Raw genomic sequence first — 21,122 nt, 5'->3', positions numbered from 1 at the left:
GGAAGGAAATACATCTAAAACTAGTTGAGTCCACTTTTAAAATAGAATAGTAATTCTTAAAAAAAAATAAATAAATAAATAAAACAAAATCCGCCCATTTCCCTCCCTATCCTATCACAACAGATTTGAGTTGGTGCTTAAACGATTTTTCTTTTTTCTATAGTCTTTCCCCAGGTAGCTATGTGAAATGACTGTGACTCGAGTCCTGCATTGGGTCTGCTATCCATTGGAGGCGACCTTGGTGACCTTCCCCATAAGTAACAGCGTGCTGAGGTGGGAGGTCACAAACTTGTAGCTTCTGGATGGATTTACTGCTAGTGAGTCTCGCACAGTGGAGGTAAGTAATAGGAGCTCCTTTGGTCGCAACCCCCATTAGCCTGGTCTGGTTTAGTTCAAGATGGGGCAACAGTATTTACAGCTGTGATTCTCTGGAGCTCCTCCGCAGCATGGCCATTACAATCTAGACATTTTTGTTTAGTTTTACCCTCTAAGATTATCCGCCCTTTGGAGTAGACCTGGAAGTTTAGGCACCAAAGTTCAGAGGCCAGCTAAGGGTGCTTATCAGAAGCCTCTCCAATCCCTCCTTACCAGTCCTGGTTTGGGCCATTTCGGAGGCTATAAGCAATCTGCTCAGGCAACTCTCTTCATTCCTAAAGGACAGTGGATTCGACTATTTTTGTACTTAGTGTGCTCTCAAAGTAACTCTTGGCGTCGTCTTCTCTAGGTGGTCAGATGCCACTGAGGGGTCTTCCTTGTTGTCCTCAGTGTAGGCTTTGGGGGTGATGGAATCAGGTTTGTTTGGTCAGCCACATGTTTTGGGGCCCTGTCTCTCCCTTTAAAAGAGGTCAAAGACATAGTACTTTTTATTTTAGGTCTCTCAGAAGGGGCTGTGAGTTCCCCTGCAGAATAGCAGATATCAGGCAATTCCCCACATGGATACACAGGAACCTTCCCCCTTATCTCTTGTAGGGGTTTCTACCAGATATTTTTCACATTCATTATCCTGATCTGTTACCAAAAGCTATCAGGCTGTCCCCTTGTGCTGTGACCCTGGGAACCTGCTGGTCAAGGGGCAGTAAAGACCTCTCTATGCAGGGAGGGATTCTGATTCCTCCTTTAGTCAGATATTCGGCTACTCAGGACGAGTCAGAACAGGAAAACTGTTCAGCTGCAGGCAGGGTAGGTGATGAGCCCCTAGGCTGACTGATTATCTTGAACAGCAATTAGTCCTACCCAGTCTCTGGTATGTAGAGAAGTCATCTTGTAATCAAAGAAGAAAGTGGTCTAATGGCCTTAGACTTCAAGAGATGAATGTCTTGGTCCTGTGTGCCTGCTCTGAACATTGCCTGTTTTGCAGGACCTAGACTCCAGGGCAAGGGTCCTCAATGTTGTAGCTTGGATGCAGACATGTGTCACAAATCTGCTTCATTTTTTTGAAGGGTTTAATAAACTTGTGGATAAAGGTGAACCGGTAGATATAGTGTATTTGGATGTTCAGAAGGCGTATGACAAAATCCCTCATGAGAGGCTTCTAAGAAAACTAAAAAGTCATGGGATAGGAGGCGATGTCCTTTCATGGATTACAAACCGGTTAAAAGACAGGAAACAGAGTAGGATTAAATGGTCAATTTTCTCAGTGGAAAAGGGTAAACGGGGTACCTCAGGGATCTGTACTTGGACCGGTACTTTTGAATATATTTATAAATGATCTGGAAAGGAATATGATGAGTGAGGTTATTAAATTTGCAGATGATACAAAATTACACAAGCGGATTGTGATACATTGCAGGAGGAGGACCTTGCAAGACTGGAAGATTGGGTATCCGAATGGCAGATGAAATTTAATGTGGAGAAGTGCAAGATGTTGCATATAGGGAAAAATAACCCTTGCTGTAGTTACACGATGTTAGGTTCCATATTAGGAGCTACCACCCAGGAAAAAGATCTGGGCATCATAGTGGATAATACTTTGAAATCGTCGGCTCAGTGTGTTGCAGTAGTCAAAATAGCAAACAGAATGTTAGGAATTATTAGGATGGTAATGGTTAATAAAACGGAAAATGTCATAATGCCTCTGTATCGCTAATTGGTGAGACCGCATGTTGAATACTGTGTACAATTCTGGTCACCACATCTCAAAAAAGATATAGTTGTGATGGAGAAAGTACAGAGAAGGGTGACCAAAATGATAAAGGGGGATGGAACTGCATCCCTATGAGGAAAGGCTGAAGAGGTTAGGGCTGTTCAGCTTTGGAGAAGAGATAGCTGAGGGGGGGATATGATAGAGGTCTTTAAAAACATGAGAGGTCTTGAACGAGTAGATGTGAATAGGTTATTTACACTTTCGGATAACGGAAGGATTATGGGGCACTCCATTAAGTTAGCACGTAGCACATTTAAGACAAATCTGAGAATTCTTTTTCACTCAATGCACAAGTAAGCTCTGGAATTTGTTGCCAAAGGATGTGGTTAGTGCAGTTAGTGTAACTGGTTTTAAAAAAGGTTTGGATAAGTTCTTGGAGGAGGAAGTCCATTAACTGCTATTAATCAAGTTGACTTAAGGAATGGCCTCTGCTATTACTGGCATCAGTAGCATGGATCATGGATCTTCTTAGTGTTTGTGTAATTGCCAGGTTCTTGTGGCTTGGTTTGGCCTCTGTTGAAAACAGGATGCTGGGCTTGATCTACCCTTGGTCTGACCCAGCATGGCAATTTCTTATGTTCTTATGGCTATTCAGCTGGGAGAAGAGGCTGCTGAGGATGGATATGATAGCGGTCTATAAAATCATGAAAGGACTTGGAACGGGTAAATGTGAATCAGTTATTTACTCTTTTCGGATAATAGAAGGACTAGGAAGCACGCCATGAAGTTAGCAAGTAGCACATTTAAAACTAATCAGAGAAAATTCTTATTCACTCAGTGCACAATTAGGATCTTGAAATGTGTTGCCAGAGGGTGTGGTTAGGGCACATGTGGGTTTAAAAAAGGTTTAGATAAGTTCTTGGAGAAGTCCATTAACTGCTGTTAATCAAATTGACTTGGAATAGCCACTGATATTACTGGCATTAGTAGCATGGGATCTACCTAATGTTTTGGATACTTGCCAGGTACTTGTAACCTGGATTGGCCACTGTTGGAAACAGGATGCTGGGCTTGATGGACCCTTGGTCTGACCCAGTATGACCACTTCTTATGTTTATTAGCACTCCTCTCAGGGTGATATCTGATAGTCCAGTGCTACAAGGCTTTGGCGATGTTGATCAATAGCAGTCATTCAAATAAAGGTTACTTGGGAGGTTAGAAGTGTAGAATAGTGCACTGCATATATCCTGCACATATGTAGTTATAGCACTATGAAGCACTGATTACTGAACTTGCCAGAGAATTATCCAGCACAGATGACATCATTCCTGGAAGGATGGAACTAAGTTTGTTATTCTAACTGATAAGAAGAGGCCTGTGGCCTATAGTAAGAGCAAGCTAAAATACACATGTTAACATATATATTGATTGGTTATTAAAGGTAAAGGGTGTGGATTATGCAGATGACTGATAATAGCAGACCCCAGACCCTTTATAAGCTGATGCACACGTGAAGAACACTGAGCAGATTTTAAACAGACCTTGTACACCTTTGCTTGTACTAAATTCTTTCTGTATTTTTCTGCTCCTAGAGGAATTATCCGCCTTCCTCTATATAATTACCTGTATTAATAAACCCCTTTCTTTATTACCGTCTGAAGCTGGTATTTATTCTGTAATTAGACACAGGGTTCGCCCCCTCTTTTAACAGAAGTGGCATAAGCATGTGACGTTTGATTTTGCAGTCTCCTTCATGATGAGTTTGCACCATAGGCATAAGCTTTATAGGTTAGGAGGAGAATTATTAACCTGATCAGCTGAAATGAAGCAGGAGTTCTAGTGGAGAACAAATGGGTTTAGGTCTAGAGCAAGAGCAGCCATCTACCACTTCAGTAATCCTAGCCTGTAACTCAGGAGAAGGGAACCCGGGTGGCGGAGGTCAGTGTAATGCCATTAGTTGATGTGAGCAAGTTTAGGGAATCTAGTAGCCCTTAGATACCATGGTAAGTGAGTCATATTTGGTCTGGGATGGCGTTCTCTCACAGTATCTAGCAGCAGTTTACTTGGCCAACACAGTCCTGCAGACAAATGTTTTAAATTGACAGTCTTAGACCCTGAAGTGTAAGGGCTGGCAAAAGTTGCCTTTGCCCTACTTAGGAGTCAGGTTTGACATTATGACTGGATTTCAGATCATCCTGGCAAAACTTTAAGAAGAGCAAGTTCTTCAGCCAAAAAAATGGAAAGCAGGCACCCGGGGATTTGACTATCCTTGTAGAGCCGGGATGGATATCCAGTTTTCTACGTGTATTCCCACCAGGAACCTGGACATTCCCTATATCAAGTTCTGAAAGTACAAGTAGAGGTTCTTTCACCCCAGTCAGGAACTGGGGTGAAAGAGGAACCCCAGTCAGAAAATTCTTCTAGGTTATAAAAGAGAATGGAAGGGATCTTCTAGGATTTACAGCCTTGGCTGTTGAGAGACCCAGGCTACATAATGAGGATACTTAGTGTTGGGGTTACAGCTGTTGGTGGCATGAAAAAAGGACAGTTAGCAGACCGGAATTAGAGTTTGGAGCCTCTGTGAGTTCAGTTAACGGAGAAGGCAATATTTCCTTTTGAGGGATTCATTCCTTCAGTCTTCTTTTGCCAGAGGAGACTGGGATAAAGGCATAACTTGTAAAACTTGCAGAGGGCAGAGACCAGCTCAGGCTTGCTGGAAGGGACACAATCATGCAAGCTGTCTTGCTACTCTCTTGGATGGGATACTTTCTTCTAGGGAGTGAAGAATTCGACTTCTGCTGTGGAAGGTCTGCTCAACTTGAAACCTGAGTTTTCGTTTTGAAAGGTATCTGGCTTCCCTTCCTCTCAAGCTTCACACGGCATCTCTTTGAGTTTTGTTACTGAAGTCATTCTTCTTGGTGGCCTTTGGTCATTTTAATGGAAAAGGTATCTCTGAACCTAATATATCTCCCTTCTAAGGATAGTATTTCATTTCTCCCAGAATCAGGTTTTTCTTGCTTATGACAGTGAGAAAGTAGAGCAAAGTCGGCCAGGACAGGTATGGCCATTCTCAAGTTTGTTGTAAATCACCTTTGAGATGTTTGTAGATAACCATTTTTTTCTTGAATAGGGTTTTTATGCATCCCATTAAAGCACAGAAGTTTCTAAATCATTAATTTCAGGAGGAAACAAGGAGATGAGAGCTTCAGCCTGATCCAGCAAGAGTTTGCAGATCCCAGAGGGCTGTCAAGCCCACTCAGTGAGAGTGCACGATTCCTTGTAGGCAGAATCAGAACCTGATTTTCCAGAGTATAATGACAGGGCAGCTCCATTGTCTTTGTATCCCTGCTCGGAGGACTTCGGTGTGGGTGTGCAGGCCAGGAAAGGCTATGTCTTGAACATAGTCCTGAGAGCTTTTGTGGCTTCTTCCCACTCTGTCTGAATAGTACATCCTACATGTTTGGACTGGTCTGACATGGATGATAAGACGAATTTAAACTTAACTCTTAATTTCTTTACCTTTAGTCCTACCAGACCAGTCCTGAAGCCACAATGATCAAGGGCTCTGTCTGACAAGTTCAGAAAACTAGCAGCAGGTACGATGTTAACCCATGCTGAAAGTAGTTGGCTTAAGCATGACTTTACTGGAGGAATTATCTAATTCCTGGGTTAATGACCATGGCGTGACGTTACTTGGCTGCATCAGGTTTTGGCTGTGGTGGTGATTTGGGAGCCAAAACAAATGATTGCATTTCATTGTCTTAGCTGTGACATGGGATACTGAATTGCTGAAGGTAGCACCAGACCCCTAAGGAGGGAGCTTTTTTTTTTTTTTTTTTTCCCTCTATCTTGATCTGTTGGTAGGGGGAGCATAACCCAGTTGTTTGGACTGGTCTGGCAAGACCAAAGGAAAGGAAATGAACAGGTAAGTGTTTTTTTTTTTGTTTTTTTTAAATTTCACAGTCTTCTTTGTTACCAAAGTTTTTCACACCTGCTTCTGTCATTCCAGTGTCATTCTCTGCATTCATGGACAAGCTGCCTGAGATTCTAACTGCTCCTATGATGACACTAGCATATACTCAAAACCACATTACAAAGATTTGCTTTCTTTAAAAAAAAAAAAAACAAACAAAAAACCCTGTATGTACATATTAGATAGTGAAGTCTGTATGTTATCTGTTGCCTCAAGTTGGAAAAAGACTGAGGAAAAAGCAGCTGTTTCCTGATTAAATGCATGGACAAAAATAGACCAGTAGCTTTTCTATCATTTTCTGGACTCCCCCTTTCTCAGATTATAGGCAGTAATACATTTGTTTATTACAGTTAAATTAAAATGATGGTAGTTTAACTTGCCATTCTTTTCCTGTAGGAGGCTCTTCATTATTGGTTTCTATTTTTAGTCTAAGATTATCACTCTTTTCTTACAGTAACAAAATTAGGAAAAGAATTGTGAAAAAATGACTCATTTGAGTTTATTTTGGTGGACAGAAGTCATCACTTAGCTTCTTTTCCTGTGTCAGCAAGAGGTGCTGAAAAGCACAGGAAACAGGCTGGGGCTGGTAGTGGGGAAGAGGGAGGATGGGCCAGGATCAGTCACAGATTCTGTAGTACCAAAGCAAAATTATGCATATAGTTCTACAAAATTAGTGAAAATTTCTAAAAACTGAAAGTTGTTTTTGTAAAAGCAGATAGTTTTTTCAGTAAAGATTGTTTTAAATTGAAAATGAAGGGCCCTAAAGCCGCAGTTCTATACTCCAGTGGCTTCCAAACCTGTTCTTGGGGACTCCTAGTGCATCACATTTTTGGGATATTCACACTGAATATGTATGAGATACAGCTGTGCAGTGCCTCATGCATATTCATTGTCTATCCAGAAAATGCGATGGGAGGGGGGAATCCTGATAACAGGTTTGGGAACCAGAAATATGTATTAGAGACACAGAAATATTTAATAAAAATGTAAACCGGCATGATGTCCACAACTAATGCCGGTATATAAAAATGTTTAAAATAAAAATAAATAAAATAAAAGGGTATTTTTACATGGAAGACTTGGCCATCTTTTGGAGAGGAGAGCCAGGGAGCGCAGGTCGGGTACTGGTTTTGTGGCGTGCGTACTGGCTAACCAGCAACATGAAAATTAGCCCTTTAAGCAACTGTCTCATGCTCTTGCCCTGACTGCAACTCATGAGGACATGAATGCTGAATGGGAAAGTATACGCAGGGAGGAGCAAAGAAAAATAATCCTGAAACTTTTACCCTCTTATAACATGTCGTCATTGTGGAAATATTTTTTAAAAATTATCTTTATTAAATTTTCATTTTCCACAAAAATACTGTACACATATAGCAAACTTTTTAATACCCAAAGTTGCACATGTAAGATATCAAATGCCACTCATGTATAACTTTAGGTTAAACAGTTTGGTGAAGCAGCCTTTCTATAAATCCATTTTGATTTTGTGTAGTACTTTTTATGCATAAATAAAGGATGTTTGTCTGTTTATCTTCAGGGCAGCATTATGACTTGCAAGGAAGAGAGAGGTGGTCTGAATACTATTACCCAGTTACAGGTGGCTAGGGAGACAAAGTGAGAGAGAGCCTGGCTAATTATAAGATTAATAAGTCTCCGGAGTTCTTCTGAATCCAGGGCTCCTCTGCTAACCATCCTCCCACCCTCGGTGGATGTTCATGGGTACGCGAGAGGAAATATAAAACATGGGTGGAAGAGGAGCAGGAGGGGCTGTACCTGGACTGGGATGAGTAGGGGGAGTGAGAGGGCTGCACCAGGGTGGAGTGGATGTGAGGGAAGAAAGGCACCCGCCAAAATCCTAATTATTGGAAGAAAGTAGAAAACATAAGAACATAAGAAAATGCCATACTGGGTCAGACCAAGGGTCCATCAAGCCCAGCATCCTGCTTCCAACAGTGGCCAATCCAGACTATAAGAACCTGGCAAGTACCCAAAAACTAAGTCTATTCCATGTTACCATTGCTAATGGCAGTGGCTATTCTCTAAGTGAACTTAATAGCAGGTAATGGACTTCTCCTCCAAGAACTTATCCAATCCTTTTTTAAACACAGCTATACTAACTGTACTAACCACATCCTCTGGCAACAAATTCCAGAGTTTAATTGTGCGTTGAGTAAAAAAGAACTTTCTCCGATTAGTTTTAAATGTGCTACTTGCTAACTTCATGGAGTGCCCCCTAGTCTTTCTATTATCCGAAAGAGTAAATAACAGGAGTATATAGCAAGTTCATTGCATCCTGGAGGAGCTTTGGCATCCCTGTCTATAAGTCAGTGGAAGCTCTGTGTCTCAGGAGCAAGAAAAGGAAAGAAGTTAAAACTTGAGGAGAGACCTGAACTGTGGGGAAAAAAACATTCCAGCATGAATGTATCTTCTCTTGTATTCCTTACAGTAGATGTCTTCAAGGGAGTGTCAGGTGGATTTCTCATATCACGTCATTCTCTGGGTGTAAATCTTTCCTTCCTTAAGTCTTGCAGTCACATCTGAGGAAGAGACTTAAATGGTTTCAAAAGCTCTTGTACTATGTCATCATTTTGTTGACCCAATAAAAGGGATAATTAATGCAAACTTAGAAAGATTCTAGTTTTTTCCAAGACCAGTACAGCTACCAGAACTCTCAATTTATAAAGCAGATTTTTTTGTGTGTATGTGTGTTGTATACTTCATCACATTACCTGAACCCATTGTTTTTTTTCAGCATTAACTGTGCCTGCCCTCCTTTTTACCATTCTGTTGCTGGACCAACCTCATGTATAATTTTACTCTTGTTTCTTTTTTCCAGGCTTTGTCTACCTTGGACTCCATTACGCTGATGTATCCCTTTTTTTACCGGCCCATGTTTGAAGTCACTGAGGACGGATGGCATTCCTTCCTTCCTGAGCAAGAGTTTGAGCAGCTAAGTTCAATAGTAAGTCACTGGAAGACTGTCTTGTTCCCTTTTTTGAAGATGTACAATTCTCAAGCACATTGGACTGCTCAAAGAAATGTCAAGATCTCTGTCTTATCTGTAAAATATATTGGGGTAGATTTTAAAAGTTGCGCGTGGGCGTACTTGTGTGCGCACTACCCGTCGCTCACACATGTACGCCTGATTTTATAACGTGCGCAGGAGCGCACATGTTATAAAATCGGGGGTCTGCGCTCGCAAGGGGTGCACAATTGTGCGCCTTGTGCGTGCCGAGCCGTGCTGCCTCCCCCCCCCCCCGACCTTTTATCTTACCTTTTGCGCCTGCTGGCAGCCTGCCGGCACACAATACTCCAACTCAGCAGCAAATGGCCGCTATGTCTGAAGCCTCTGGCCCTGCCCCCAGACTGCCCCTTTTTGCAAGCCCCGGGACTTACGCGCGTCACCGGGCCTTTTTAAAATAGGCCTGGCGCACGTACCCTTTCCCCCCCCCCCCCCCCCAACGCACATAGGGCTTTTAAAATCCGCCCCATTATGAACAAGAGATATGTTGAGCCAGTCATATGACCAAAATACAGCATTTCTTGCTTTATAAAGGACAAGTTTCAACATTATTTCGGTCAGGATAACATGTTTTACTCACGTTAATTGGTTATCTGAAAAATGCTGTCCCTCAATGTGGCTAAATGTCTGCGCATTATTCCACGGTGCACATACTCCATGTGGAGAGGGGCATTTCCAGGACCATGTTTAGGTTAGAGGAGGAAAATAACGCATGTAGATTGCATTTTCACATCTAGATATGTTGTTTTCCAAGGGGATAAAACCTGCAGAAGAAAAAGCATTATGGAAATGTGTATGGGTACTGTGTACCCACGGCAAGTTTCAAAGTGTTACTTTGAAAATTGGTGCAAAGTCTGTGGGGAGCTAGTGCCTGTGGACTTTGTCCCTATTTATTTATTTAGAATATTTCTAGACTACCTTCCCAATTAAAATCTCCAAACCTGGGATGAATGTTTTTTAGCTAGTAGCCGCAGCTCTATAGCGGCTCATTTAGTGGAAAATAGTTATAAAATGTTATTCGGTGGTATGTTACCCCGTGTAAATTGAAAAGCATGGGGTTACGTGATGACTCTTTATGCACAAGATTCACGGTCCAGGCTGTGTATATTGTGTAGGTAGCGGGAGAAAACGGACACTCGTATTGAGCATCCGTTTTCCTAACCCGCACTGACAGTCAGCTTTCCTGTGCGCCAATGACGAGGAGGTGCTAGGGATGAACAGTTTTCCTAGCACCTCCTTTTTAGCGCGGCGACTCATTTAAATATTGCATTGCGCGCCCAGGAGATGTGGCTAGGCACGTGTTAGGGAAACGGGCACTCAACATTGAACATCCATTTTCTACGCACAAATATTGCATTGTCCCCAAGGCCAGATAACTTTAGAACCTGGTTACATTTTTAAGTTATCTGATTTCATATAGTTGGTTAACTTTAGGTGAGTATGTTCAGCTGGACATTTATTCTGCTGAATATCTGGGACAAGTAATCCAACTAATTTTATCCAGGTAACCTGTCTGCTCACTGGCTTAGGGGTAGATTTTCAAACACGGCGCGTTCGTGTACTTTTGCTGGCGCATCAGGCGCAAGCAAAAGTACGCTGGATTTTAGTAGATACGCGCGGAGCCGTGCGTATCCGCTAAAATCCGGGATCGGCGCGCGCAAGGCTATGGATTCTGTATAGCCGGCGCGCGCCGAGCCACGCAGCCTGCCTCGGAGGGAACTTTCTTTTGCCCTCCCCTCACCTTCCCCTCCCTTCCCCTACCTAACCCACCCGCCCGGCCCTGTCTAAACCCCATCCTTACCTTTGTCGGGGGATTTACGCCTCCCGGAGGGAGGCGTAAATCCCTGCGCGCCAGTGGGCCGCTAGCGCGCCGGGACGCGACCTGGGGGCGGGTACAGAGGGCGCGGCCACGCCCCTGGACCGCCCCGGGCTGTAACCACGCCCCCGGAACGCTCCCGACACGCCCCGAAAACGGCGCGGCGCTCGGCCCCGCCCCCGACACGCCCCCTTCCGAAAACCCCCGGACTTACGCGAGTCCCGGGGCTCTGCGCGCGCCGGTAGGCCTATGTAAAATAGGCTCACCGGCGCGCAGGGCCCTGCTCGCCTAAATCCGTCCGGATTTGGGCGGATTTAGGCGAGCAGGGCTCTTAAAATCCACCCCTTACTGAATAAGGACCTCAGTATTTTTAACCCCTTCCTGAACTTACTCCGATTTCTGTACAAAACTAATCTACAAGGGAATTCCAGAATGATGGTGCTGCAAACATTCTTGCACATGTCTCATCCAATCATATTATTTGAGGGGAGGGCACTTCTAGTAAGTTGCAGTCTGTGTATCTCAGTGCCTGAGGTAGTCCATAAATCCTTAATAGTGTGCTAACACCTTGGCGCAACACAGCTCAGAACCTTATGTATAAGTACAAGGATCTTAAATTTTATTCTTCATTGAATGGGCAGAGATTGTAAAATTGATGACCTGATCATAGCACTTAGCACCTCTCAATACTCGTGCAGCTGAATTTTGTATAGCTTGTAAGACCTTCAGCATAGTTGCTGGACATCCTTTATAGACTGAATTGCAATAGTTGAGGCTAGTTAAGATTGATGTTTGCAGAATTGTGAGACATTTGTAAAGGGACTAAGAGAAAGGGGTATGTGAATAGCTTTTTGATAGGCAGTCTCTTAACCATTCTTTCAGTGGTTGGAGTAAATCTTGTGCTTCTTGATGTAGGTAGTGTGATATTTTACTTGAAAGCAGAACCCTTGTAACCTTTGCAAGCATTTTGTTTCCCCTCCAGAGAGTTAAAAGCATCAGAAAGTTGGATGGTGGAAATATGACTTTAAAATCTTTTTCCTTTAATTATACCAAGTTGTCTTATCTATTTTAATTTCAGAATTTAAAATTGAGCTAAATCCCTGTATGAAGGAATATTTGAACTTTTCAGAGTTAGCCTAGTTCTGTAATGTTCCTGTCCTTTAGTTTGCTTGTCTGCAGAAGTCATAGGATCAATTTCTCTGCTAAAAATAGGTTCACATTCCTCACAGGTTAATTTGCTGGTGGCCACTGAACAGGAGATATGGTGTTGGGTTGTCAGGTTCTTTGGAATTCTTTCAAATTCAGACTTCACCTTTCAAAAACCATTTTCTCTGAAAGAAAGTGATGCAAATTATTTGATACAACAAGATTTCATAACATTCCTTTAATTACAGTGGCTTCCAAATCACTTTATTTTTAAGAAGTTATCATCTTTGGACATGATCTCCCTTACCCTTAAAAATAAGGAAGAAATGAAACTCAGAAATTGCCACAAAAATCCATTTTTATGTAAGCCTTTGTGTTTGCACTCTGATCCCCTGATGTTTCTAAAATCCCACAGAAGGCAAGTGATGCAGGAACCAGTTTGCTGAAATTCTGGGTTATTTCTCATGTTATTTCTCATGTTTGTAGGAACTTGATGATTAATTTCTTGAGAATCCTGTGATCCCAGTAAAAAGTTGGTTGAGGAAAATGATGGCCCACTGCATGTGACATGAATTCAGTTCCTGTCTCTGGCTTCTGCCTCTTGGACCAGCTAAGGCTGGGGTGCTAGGGAGAAGGAATCTCACAAAGTGAGATTGGCCAGATTCACATATATGGTGCTTAGAAACATATACAGAACAGTCACATTTGCTTTATGTGAATCTGAACCCCAGTTTGACTAAATTATTTTAATCAGAGACTTGTTTTTTGTTGGCCAAAAATGTTACTGATATTGGGGGAAAGGCCTGTCAAAAATAACAGGTAAAAAAGGCATTTATACACACAAACTTGTTCTCCCAAGCAGCTCCTCCTTCCCTTCTCACCCTCAACCAGTAATGCACCGAATCTTGGCTGCAGATTGAATATACATATTATTTATTTATTTGCAGAAAGTAAAAGTACATACAGTCACAGCATGTGCACACTGTTTCCACACAGAGGCCGGACAACATTCTGAAAGGCCTTTAATGCACATACATTTGTTCTCACATATGGGAACTATGCAGAAAAGTGTTACCTTTTTTGTCTTATGAGAGGTCATATTTTTATCTTATTTATTTTTCAATTAACATTATTAAGGTACAATTTTGGGTAACTTAGGACATCCTATGGAAACAAAATTTAATCCTCTCCAATCGCCATTAAGTTGATCAAATCTCTCAATTCTTTGAGGGAAGATCAACTTAATGGCAGTTGAAGAGGATCGGTAAGCATAGCTTTGGAAATTCTTAGGACTTAAAGTTTGGAGAGAGGTTTAATAGTGGGATATATTCTCTAGAATTTGTGTGTCTGAGATAATAAGAAAGGCAGAGGGAGTTAATTCTAGTGTCTCTTTCCCTCCCACCCACCCCTAGCTCAACCCTTGATTTTTAGGCAAACACTTTCTCAATAACAATCAATCAGGCTCTTATCTTAATCGTACTATTGCACTAGCCCTTACTGAGAATTTAATCATCCCCTTGTAAGTCACTAGCAGATTAATTAGTGAATACACCGATAAATTTAAAGTACTCTAATTCCAACTCTCTTAGCAACCTAAACTTAACTAGAGACTCAACAAAATTAAGATGAAGACAGCAGTCCAGAAACAAGGGGGGGGGGGGTGTCTTTCCAGTCTTTTGCATTGAGCATCACATGGTAAACAGAGTACCTCAGGGATATCTGTACTTGGATCTGTGCTTTTTAATATATTTATAAATGATCTGGAAAGGAATACAAGTGAGGTTATCAAATTTGCAGATGATACAAAATTATTCAGAGTAGTTAATCAAAAGCGGATTGTGATACTTTACAGGAGGACCTTGCAAGACTGGAAGATTGGGCATCCAAATGGCAGATGAAATTTAATGTGGACAAGTGCAAGGTGTTGCATGTAGGGAAAAATAACCCTTGCTGTAGTTACACGATGTTAGGTTCCATATTAGGCTCAGTGTGCTGCAGCAGTCAAAAAAGCAAACAGGGAATGGTGAATAAAATGGAAAATGTCATAATGCCTCTGTATCACTTTACTTGTGCTGAATTTTCCTCTACCAAGTAAGGTTGCCTTTGCTCTCTGGTTTTTCATAGAGCTTCTTTTTCCTCTCCTTGCCTTGCCAAGAGGCCTGCTCTTTTTACCCACACTACACGCCAGGTGCCCATAGTTTCTAGGACGTGTTTCCTCTTTTTTTTTATGGCTTCTGAGATTCTCTCCCTGAATGCTCGTGCATTTCTTCACCAGTGAAGCGCAAACGCATTCTGCAGTGGACCAAAAGTCACAAAGCGCATATTTTATTATTGCAAGAGATGCACCTCACTAATGCTGAGTATGAAAAACTTAGACAAGGCTGGGTGGGTGATGTTTATTATTCATCTTTTAATTCTAAAAGTCGAGGGGTATGTAGTCTCATTGCTAAGTCCTTGCCTTTGAAGGTTCATAAGTGTGTAAAGGACGCTGAAGGATGGTATGCCATTCTTGCTTGTTCTTTGTACTCGGGCAACTTTTTGCCTGTTAATGTATATGGTCCCAACCAGGCACAAGAGGATTTCTATGATACTTTCTTAAGAACCCTTGTCTCACTGGGGAGCGATAAGCTTTGTATGGGGAGGGGACTAGAACATATGCATGGACCCAACGGTGGATTGGTCATTCTCTCCCGTCTGGGTTGGCCCAGCTTAGCTTAGTTACTTCTCTTCAACTTTTGTATCTTTGGAGATCCTACTATAGTACCGAGCAAGATTAAACCTACTTCTCCCCTCGGCATGGATCTTATATCCAGTTTGACAACTTTTTATGCTCCTCTTCCTTCTTGGCTAATAGCCAAAGCTGCTCGATTCTTCCTTGTACCATTTCAGTTCATCACGCTGTGCAGCTCACACTCAAACCTATTGATACTCGGAAGCGTACTCCACGATGGCAGTTTAATACATCCTTACTAGGCAGGCTAGACTTCCTTTGTATGATCAAGACTGTGGTCTGCAACTTTATTGATCATAACCCTGCCTCCGATTACTCACCGGTTCTCCTTTGGGAAACCCTTAAAGCATATCTGAGGGGCCATATTATTAGTTATGTTAGTCATGCTCAGAGGGACCACCGGGACCAGGTAGCCAGCCTGAGCTCCAAGATAGCACACTTGGAAGCTCAGCACAAAAGATTGCCTACCTCAAACCTATAAACAACTTGAGTCTGCCCATCGAGATCTTCGTTCCTTAGAGATTAATCAAATAGAGCGATCTCTTAAATTCACTAAATTACTTTATTATGAGCATGGTGATCGGGCTGGGACATTTTTAGCTAAGCTGGTTCACAAATGGAAGGCCTCTTCATATATTGCCCAACTGCAGGATGCCTCTGGGTTGCTCACAACCGATCCACTTGGCATAGAATAGGAGATGATACAGTACTTTTCTGACCTATACTCCCTCTCTCCGCCCTGTGACTCCTTGCACATACAGGAGTTCTTGGACAGTTTGGATTTGCCCGGGCTTGGGGAGCCACAGGTGGAGATGTTGGCGGCCCCTATTATGCTGGGCAAGCTCTGGGCGGCTATCCAAGCACTCCCTAATGGGAAATACCATGGACCTAATGGGTACCCTGTTGATTTCTTTAAGAAGTGTTTTTCAGATGTGGGGCAGTTTTTACTCGCTATGTATAATCAAGCCAGACTATCCATTGCCTCTTTGGGATCCTTGGGTGACTCTCCTATATTTCTTATCCACAAGGAAGGGAAGGTCCTATCGCCAGATCTCCCTTCTAAACACAGACCTCAAAATTCTGGCGCAAATTCTGCAGCTTTGTTTAGAAACTGACTTACCATGGTACACCCTGAATAGTCGGGCTTTGTCAAAGGTCGCATCTCCACGTCCAATACTAGGTGGGTGATTAATATCATTCATCTTGCCAATGCGCTAGGGAAAACGGGCCTTATCTCTCTTGATGTGGAAAAGGCCTTTGACCGTGTATCTTGGTCTGTCTTACTGTCTTGCGCCACCTTTGACTACAGAACGTTTTTTTGCAGTGGATACAGGCTATGTAAGAAAAACCCAGAGCCCAATTCCTCATTAATGAAGTTATGTCTCTGCAGTTCCCTATCGCATGTGGTACTAGACAGGGTTGCCCTCTTTCCCTGCTTCGGTTCAACCTTGTAATTAAGCCGCTGGCTGCTCATATCAGACAACATGCAGATATCAAAGGTTTTCAATTTGGCTCTACTACACATTCTATATCTTTATACTCGGATGATGTCTTCCTTTTTCTTTCTAACACCTGTGTTTCGGGCCCCACCCTGATGACTGCACTCACTGGGGTAGATTTTATAATTTTGCGCATGCGCGTATTTTTGTTCGTGCACCAGGCACGAACAAAAGTACGCTGGATTTTATAAGATACGTAGCCTATAAAATCCGGCGTCGGCGCACGCAAGGGGGTGCACATTTGTGCAACCTGCGCACGCTGAGCCCGGCGCGTGTTGCCTGTTCCCTCCGAGGCCGCTCCGAAATCGGAGCGGCCTCGGAGGGAACTTTCTTTCCACCCCTCTGCACCTTCCCCTACCTAACCCACTCCCCCAGCCCTATCTAAACCCCCCTACCTTTTGTTGGCAGATTTACGCCTGCTGCAAGCAGACGTAAATCTGCGCGCGCCAGCGGGCTGCTGGTGCGCCATCACCCGACCCGGGGGCTGGTCTGGAGGCCTCGACCATGCCCCCTGGCCGGCGCCACGCCCCCGGTCCCATCCCGAACTGACCCGGACACGCCCCCTCCCCCACCCCTTTTACAAAGCTCCGGGACGTGCGCGCGCCGGCGGCCTATGCAAAATAGGCGCGCGAGGGCCCTGCGTGCGTAAATCCGGCCGGATTTAGGCGCGCAGGGCATTTAAAATCCAGTCCACTATGTTCAGCGCATTATCTGGTTATAAGCTCTTTAAATTGGCTTATCAGAAAGAGAATGGAGAATAGTACCCAGGGGAAAGCAGGTACAAACAAACAGGTGAACAACAAACACATAACCAACATCAATATGTGTATGATTTTATTTAGCTTAAGTTTCATTTTTAAGCTCACCAGTAAAAGGTAAAAGTACAATGATAAAGGTAATATCGTAGCCTAAACCAATACAAGGTGAATTGGACATTGATTTATTACACTTACCTATTAATATTATTGCAAACTATGTTACCGATCCTTAATGGCACCTATGTAACTTAAAATACTTTAGCATTATTTTTATGTGCCTTAATGTAAACTGTTGTGACGGCCCCCACCATATGACGGTATAGAAAAATGTTAAAATAAATAAGCTTAACTTTACTAAATAAGAGGTTCTTCCCTTGGGTCCCCGTATGGTGATTCCACCATGCCTGAAGGATTTTCGGGTGGTTATGGATGGTTTCACCTATTTGGGGATTTACATCCCTCGCAATCTTTCTGACCTTTTTACAAGGAATTATGATGCAATCTTGGCCTATACTAAGTTGAAACTGCATAAGTGGACTCATCTGCCACTTGTGGGCCGGATGTATCAATTTGGTCAAAATGGTTATTCTGCCAAAGTTTTTGTATTTATTCCAGCATATTCCTTGCAACATACCAGCAAAGATTTTTGACTCTGCATGGTGCTGCTTCACAGTTTATCTGGAACTCACAGTGCCCTTGTATTCGGCTGTGTCAACTTTGGCTTGCCAAACGACAGGGCGGTATGGCCCTCCCCAATTTCCGCTTTTACTATTGGGCTCCCAGGCTTCTTGCTCTCAAGGTTTGGTTCCGCCATGTGGGAGCAATGTGGCGCTCTCTTGGGCAGATGCAGTCTGATGTTGCGGACTTAGCTATATTACCTTTCTTGCTGCTTGACTCCCCAATCTGCCGGAGATCTACTAGACTCAACTCTATTATAGCACACGCTCTTAACATCTGGCAACAAGTTATAAGGCATTTGTCCTTAAACTCGGAACCTCTATCTCATCTTGCTCCCATTTATGAAAATGCCCTAGTTTCAGGCCACACATTTTCCCTGGTTTTCAGAGACTGGAGAGAGAATGGCCTCTGCCACCTGATACAACTATGGGAGGGACGGACGCTTTCAGACCTTTGAAGAGTTGTTTAGAATATGATCTCCCACCTTCCTCACATGCCAATTACCTCCAATTGTGCATCTCTCTGTCACCTTTGACCTACAGGTGCAACTCCCAGATCCCTCTGGGCTCTACACATATTTATCCGACCCGGATGTTTCCGGTAATGGCACTTCTCTCTTATACAAAGGTATTCTTCAGGGCATCCTGGGTTCTACTACTTCCCAGGCTTTGACAGCTGAAATAATGACTTGGGCACTGCTTATACACCCCAGAACTTGAAATGGATTTGGACTAGCGCTCACCGCAACTCTATCTGCCAACACCATATAGAGTTAATGATTTGGTTGTTACATAGAACGTACCACACACCTGTATGTCTTGCATATATCTCCTTCTCTGACAGTTCACAATGCTGACGGGGCTGCAGGGAGTGAGGGACATACATCCATATGTGGTGGTATTGCATTGGGGTTCACTTTTTCTGGGAAAAGATGGCAGATGAAGTGGCAGACATCATTCATTTCTATCCATCTATCCCCTCGTCTAGGATTCTTGGGAAGGTGGGATGACTCTCAAATCCCCCTGAAGCATAGGTGGTTGGTGGATCACCTTTTACTAGCTGCCAAGTTTACCATAGCTACCTTTTGGAAACGTAACCCTTGTCTTGACTATTGGAGAAAACAGGTATGCACTATAGCTGACAGTCTGCGGCATGAGCAGTTTAAATTTTACTGCTGTCTGGAAGCCATATTATGATTACATTATCCCAGGACAAGCAGGATGCTAGTCCTCACATATGGGTGACATCAGTAATGGAGCCCTATGTACGGAAAACTTCTGTAAAAGTTTCTATGAAACTTTTGACTGGCACCAGAGTGCCTACTGAGCATGCCCAGCATGCCATGATATTCCCTGCCACAGGGGTCTCCCTTCAGTCTTCTTTTTTCCGCGAAGCAGTTAGCCTCGCGGTCTCTAGGAGTTCTGTGGAATTCTCCACAACTTTAACTTTCATAAAAGTTAGAAAACTTCAAGCCGCAAAGGGTCTCCCCTTAGTTAACACCGATCGCGGTAAGTTTTCGATTCTCGCGGTTCCGTTCAGTTTTTTTCAAACTTTTTCGTCCTGAGTCATTGACCGTCGACGGCTGTCCGGCCCAAAAATGGCTTCAGGCTTCAAAAAGTGTCCCAAATGCACCAGGAACATGTCCATTATGGACCCTCACCAGGACTGTGTCCTCTGTCTTGGTGAAGCCCATGATGTTAAAACTTGTCCCTTGTGTGCCACGATGACATCAAAGGGCAGTCGTCTCCGACTGGAAAAAATGGAGCAATTGTTTAAAATACAACTTGTATCGGCTCCATCCACCTTAACTCAATCGTCTCCGGCTGGGTCGATTCGAAAAGTCGTGTTCAAAAAGCGTCTACCAGGTGAGTCGGGAGATGCTCCCTTTTCCTCCCCCTCATCATCGTCCAGGGCGTCGACATCGGGCAGTGAAAAAGCCCGCGAAAAAGAAAAGCATCGCCATCGGCACCGTAGGCCGCATACGGCTTCTGCGACCTCGATACCCGGCGAGCCATCGACAGAGGGCGGTACGCCTACTAAGAAACCTCGGCTCCAGGATCAGGCTTCAGAGCCATCGAATGGGTGATCCCCGCCGATTCCGGCGCAGGGAACCGTGCCTCCTCAGGGCCCTGAGGAGGTACCGGCATTGCCTTTACCGCCTCCCCCCATGGGTGCTCTGTTTTCACCATCCATGCGGGCGGAACTTGATGTGTATATACGTCAAGCGGTCAGAGATGCTTTCATCGAGGCGATGCCACAACCTCAGCCGTCTACGCCAGCGATGCCCTCGACACCGATCCAGATGACATCGCCGGTTCCAACACCGGTGCCCTCGATGCCGATTCCACCAACATCATCACCGCAACCATCGATGCCGATACCGCTGGTTCCGGCGTATGTACCACCTATGCAGTCGTTTCCCATTCGGCCACCGGCACCGATGCCACCATCGATGACAGGTCAGGAATCCTCCATTTTTCAACCATTAATGGATAAATTGGATTCCCTAATTCAAGCTTTTTCTACTTCACCTCAGGATTTCGATTCAGATCCACATCAAGAACCAGTGCCTGGTCCATCAGGAGTTATTCCACCTATCAGACCACATACACCAATGTCTGAGGTTCCCTTTAAACCTCATAGACCATCAGGACATCCACTGGATACTGGTACGGACTCAGAGAATGATATATCATCTGAAGAAGATATCCTATCTGAACCTTCACCACCAGAAGATCTTTCCTTCTCTAACTTCATAAAGGAAATGTCGGACACTATCCCATTCTCTCTCCTCTCGGAAATAGACACTAGGTAAAAGACCTTGGAGGTCCTTCAGTTCGTGGATCCTCCTAAAGAAATACAAGCTATTCCAGTGCACGAAGTCCTGCAAGAGCTAATGTACCGGATGTGGGAGCACCCTGGCTCTGTGGCAGCAGTTAATAAACGAGCTGATGCCACATATCTCGTTCAACCCATTCCAGGGTTTCAAAAATCTCAGTTGCCACACCAATCTGTAGTGGTTGAATCAGCCCAGAACAAGGCTAAGAGACTGAAACAACATGCTTCCACACCTCCAGGCAAAGACAGTCGTTTCCTCGACAGTTTAGGAAGGAAGATCTACCAAAGAGCAATGCTGGTCTCACGGATAAACTCATATCAATTATTCATGAACCAGTATCAGCATGACCTGTGGAAACAGGTTGAAGCTCTTTCCCAACATCTACCAGACCAGTTTCAAGAGGGTTTCCTCTGTCTCGTGCATAAGGGCCTAGAATCAGGCAAGCACGAGGTGAGAGCCACTTACGATTCATTCGAAACAGCCTCTCGTTTATCGGCCTCAGGCATCACAGCTCGAAGATGGGCCTGGTTAAAATCTTCTGAACTTAGGCCAGAAGTACAGGAACGGTTAGCAG

The 21,122-nt window shown here is 43.8% G+C and overlaps 1 protein-coding gene across 1 annotated transcript in view; it reads left to right on the top strand.

Moving 5' to 3' along the window:
- MTMR9 (myotubularin related protein 9) overlaps window positions 1-21,122 on the top strand; it is a 156,688-nt gene that overhangs the window by 30,828 nt on the left and 104,738 nt on the right. Inside the window, exon 3 of the mRNA XM_029596148.1 lies at window positions 8,896-9,021. Coding sequence (XP_029452008.1) covers window positions 8,896-9,021 — 126 coding nt within the window. The remainder of the gene's footprint in view (window positions 1-8,895; window positions 9,022-21,122) is intronic.

This window comes from Rhinatrema bivittatum, chromosome 3, assembly GCF_901001135.1.
Source record: "Rhinatrema bivittatum chromosome 3, aRhiBiv1.1, whole genome shotgun sequence".
Lineage (NCBI taxonomy): Eukaryota > Metazoa > Chordata > Amphibia > Gymnophiona > Rhinatrematidae > Rhinatrema > Rhinatrema bivittatum.
Note: the sequence above shows the minus strand (reverse complement) of the source record. Positions and strands in the feature narration are given on the sequence as shown.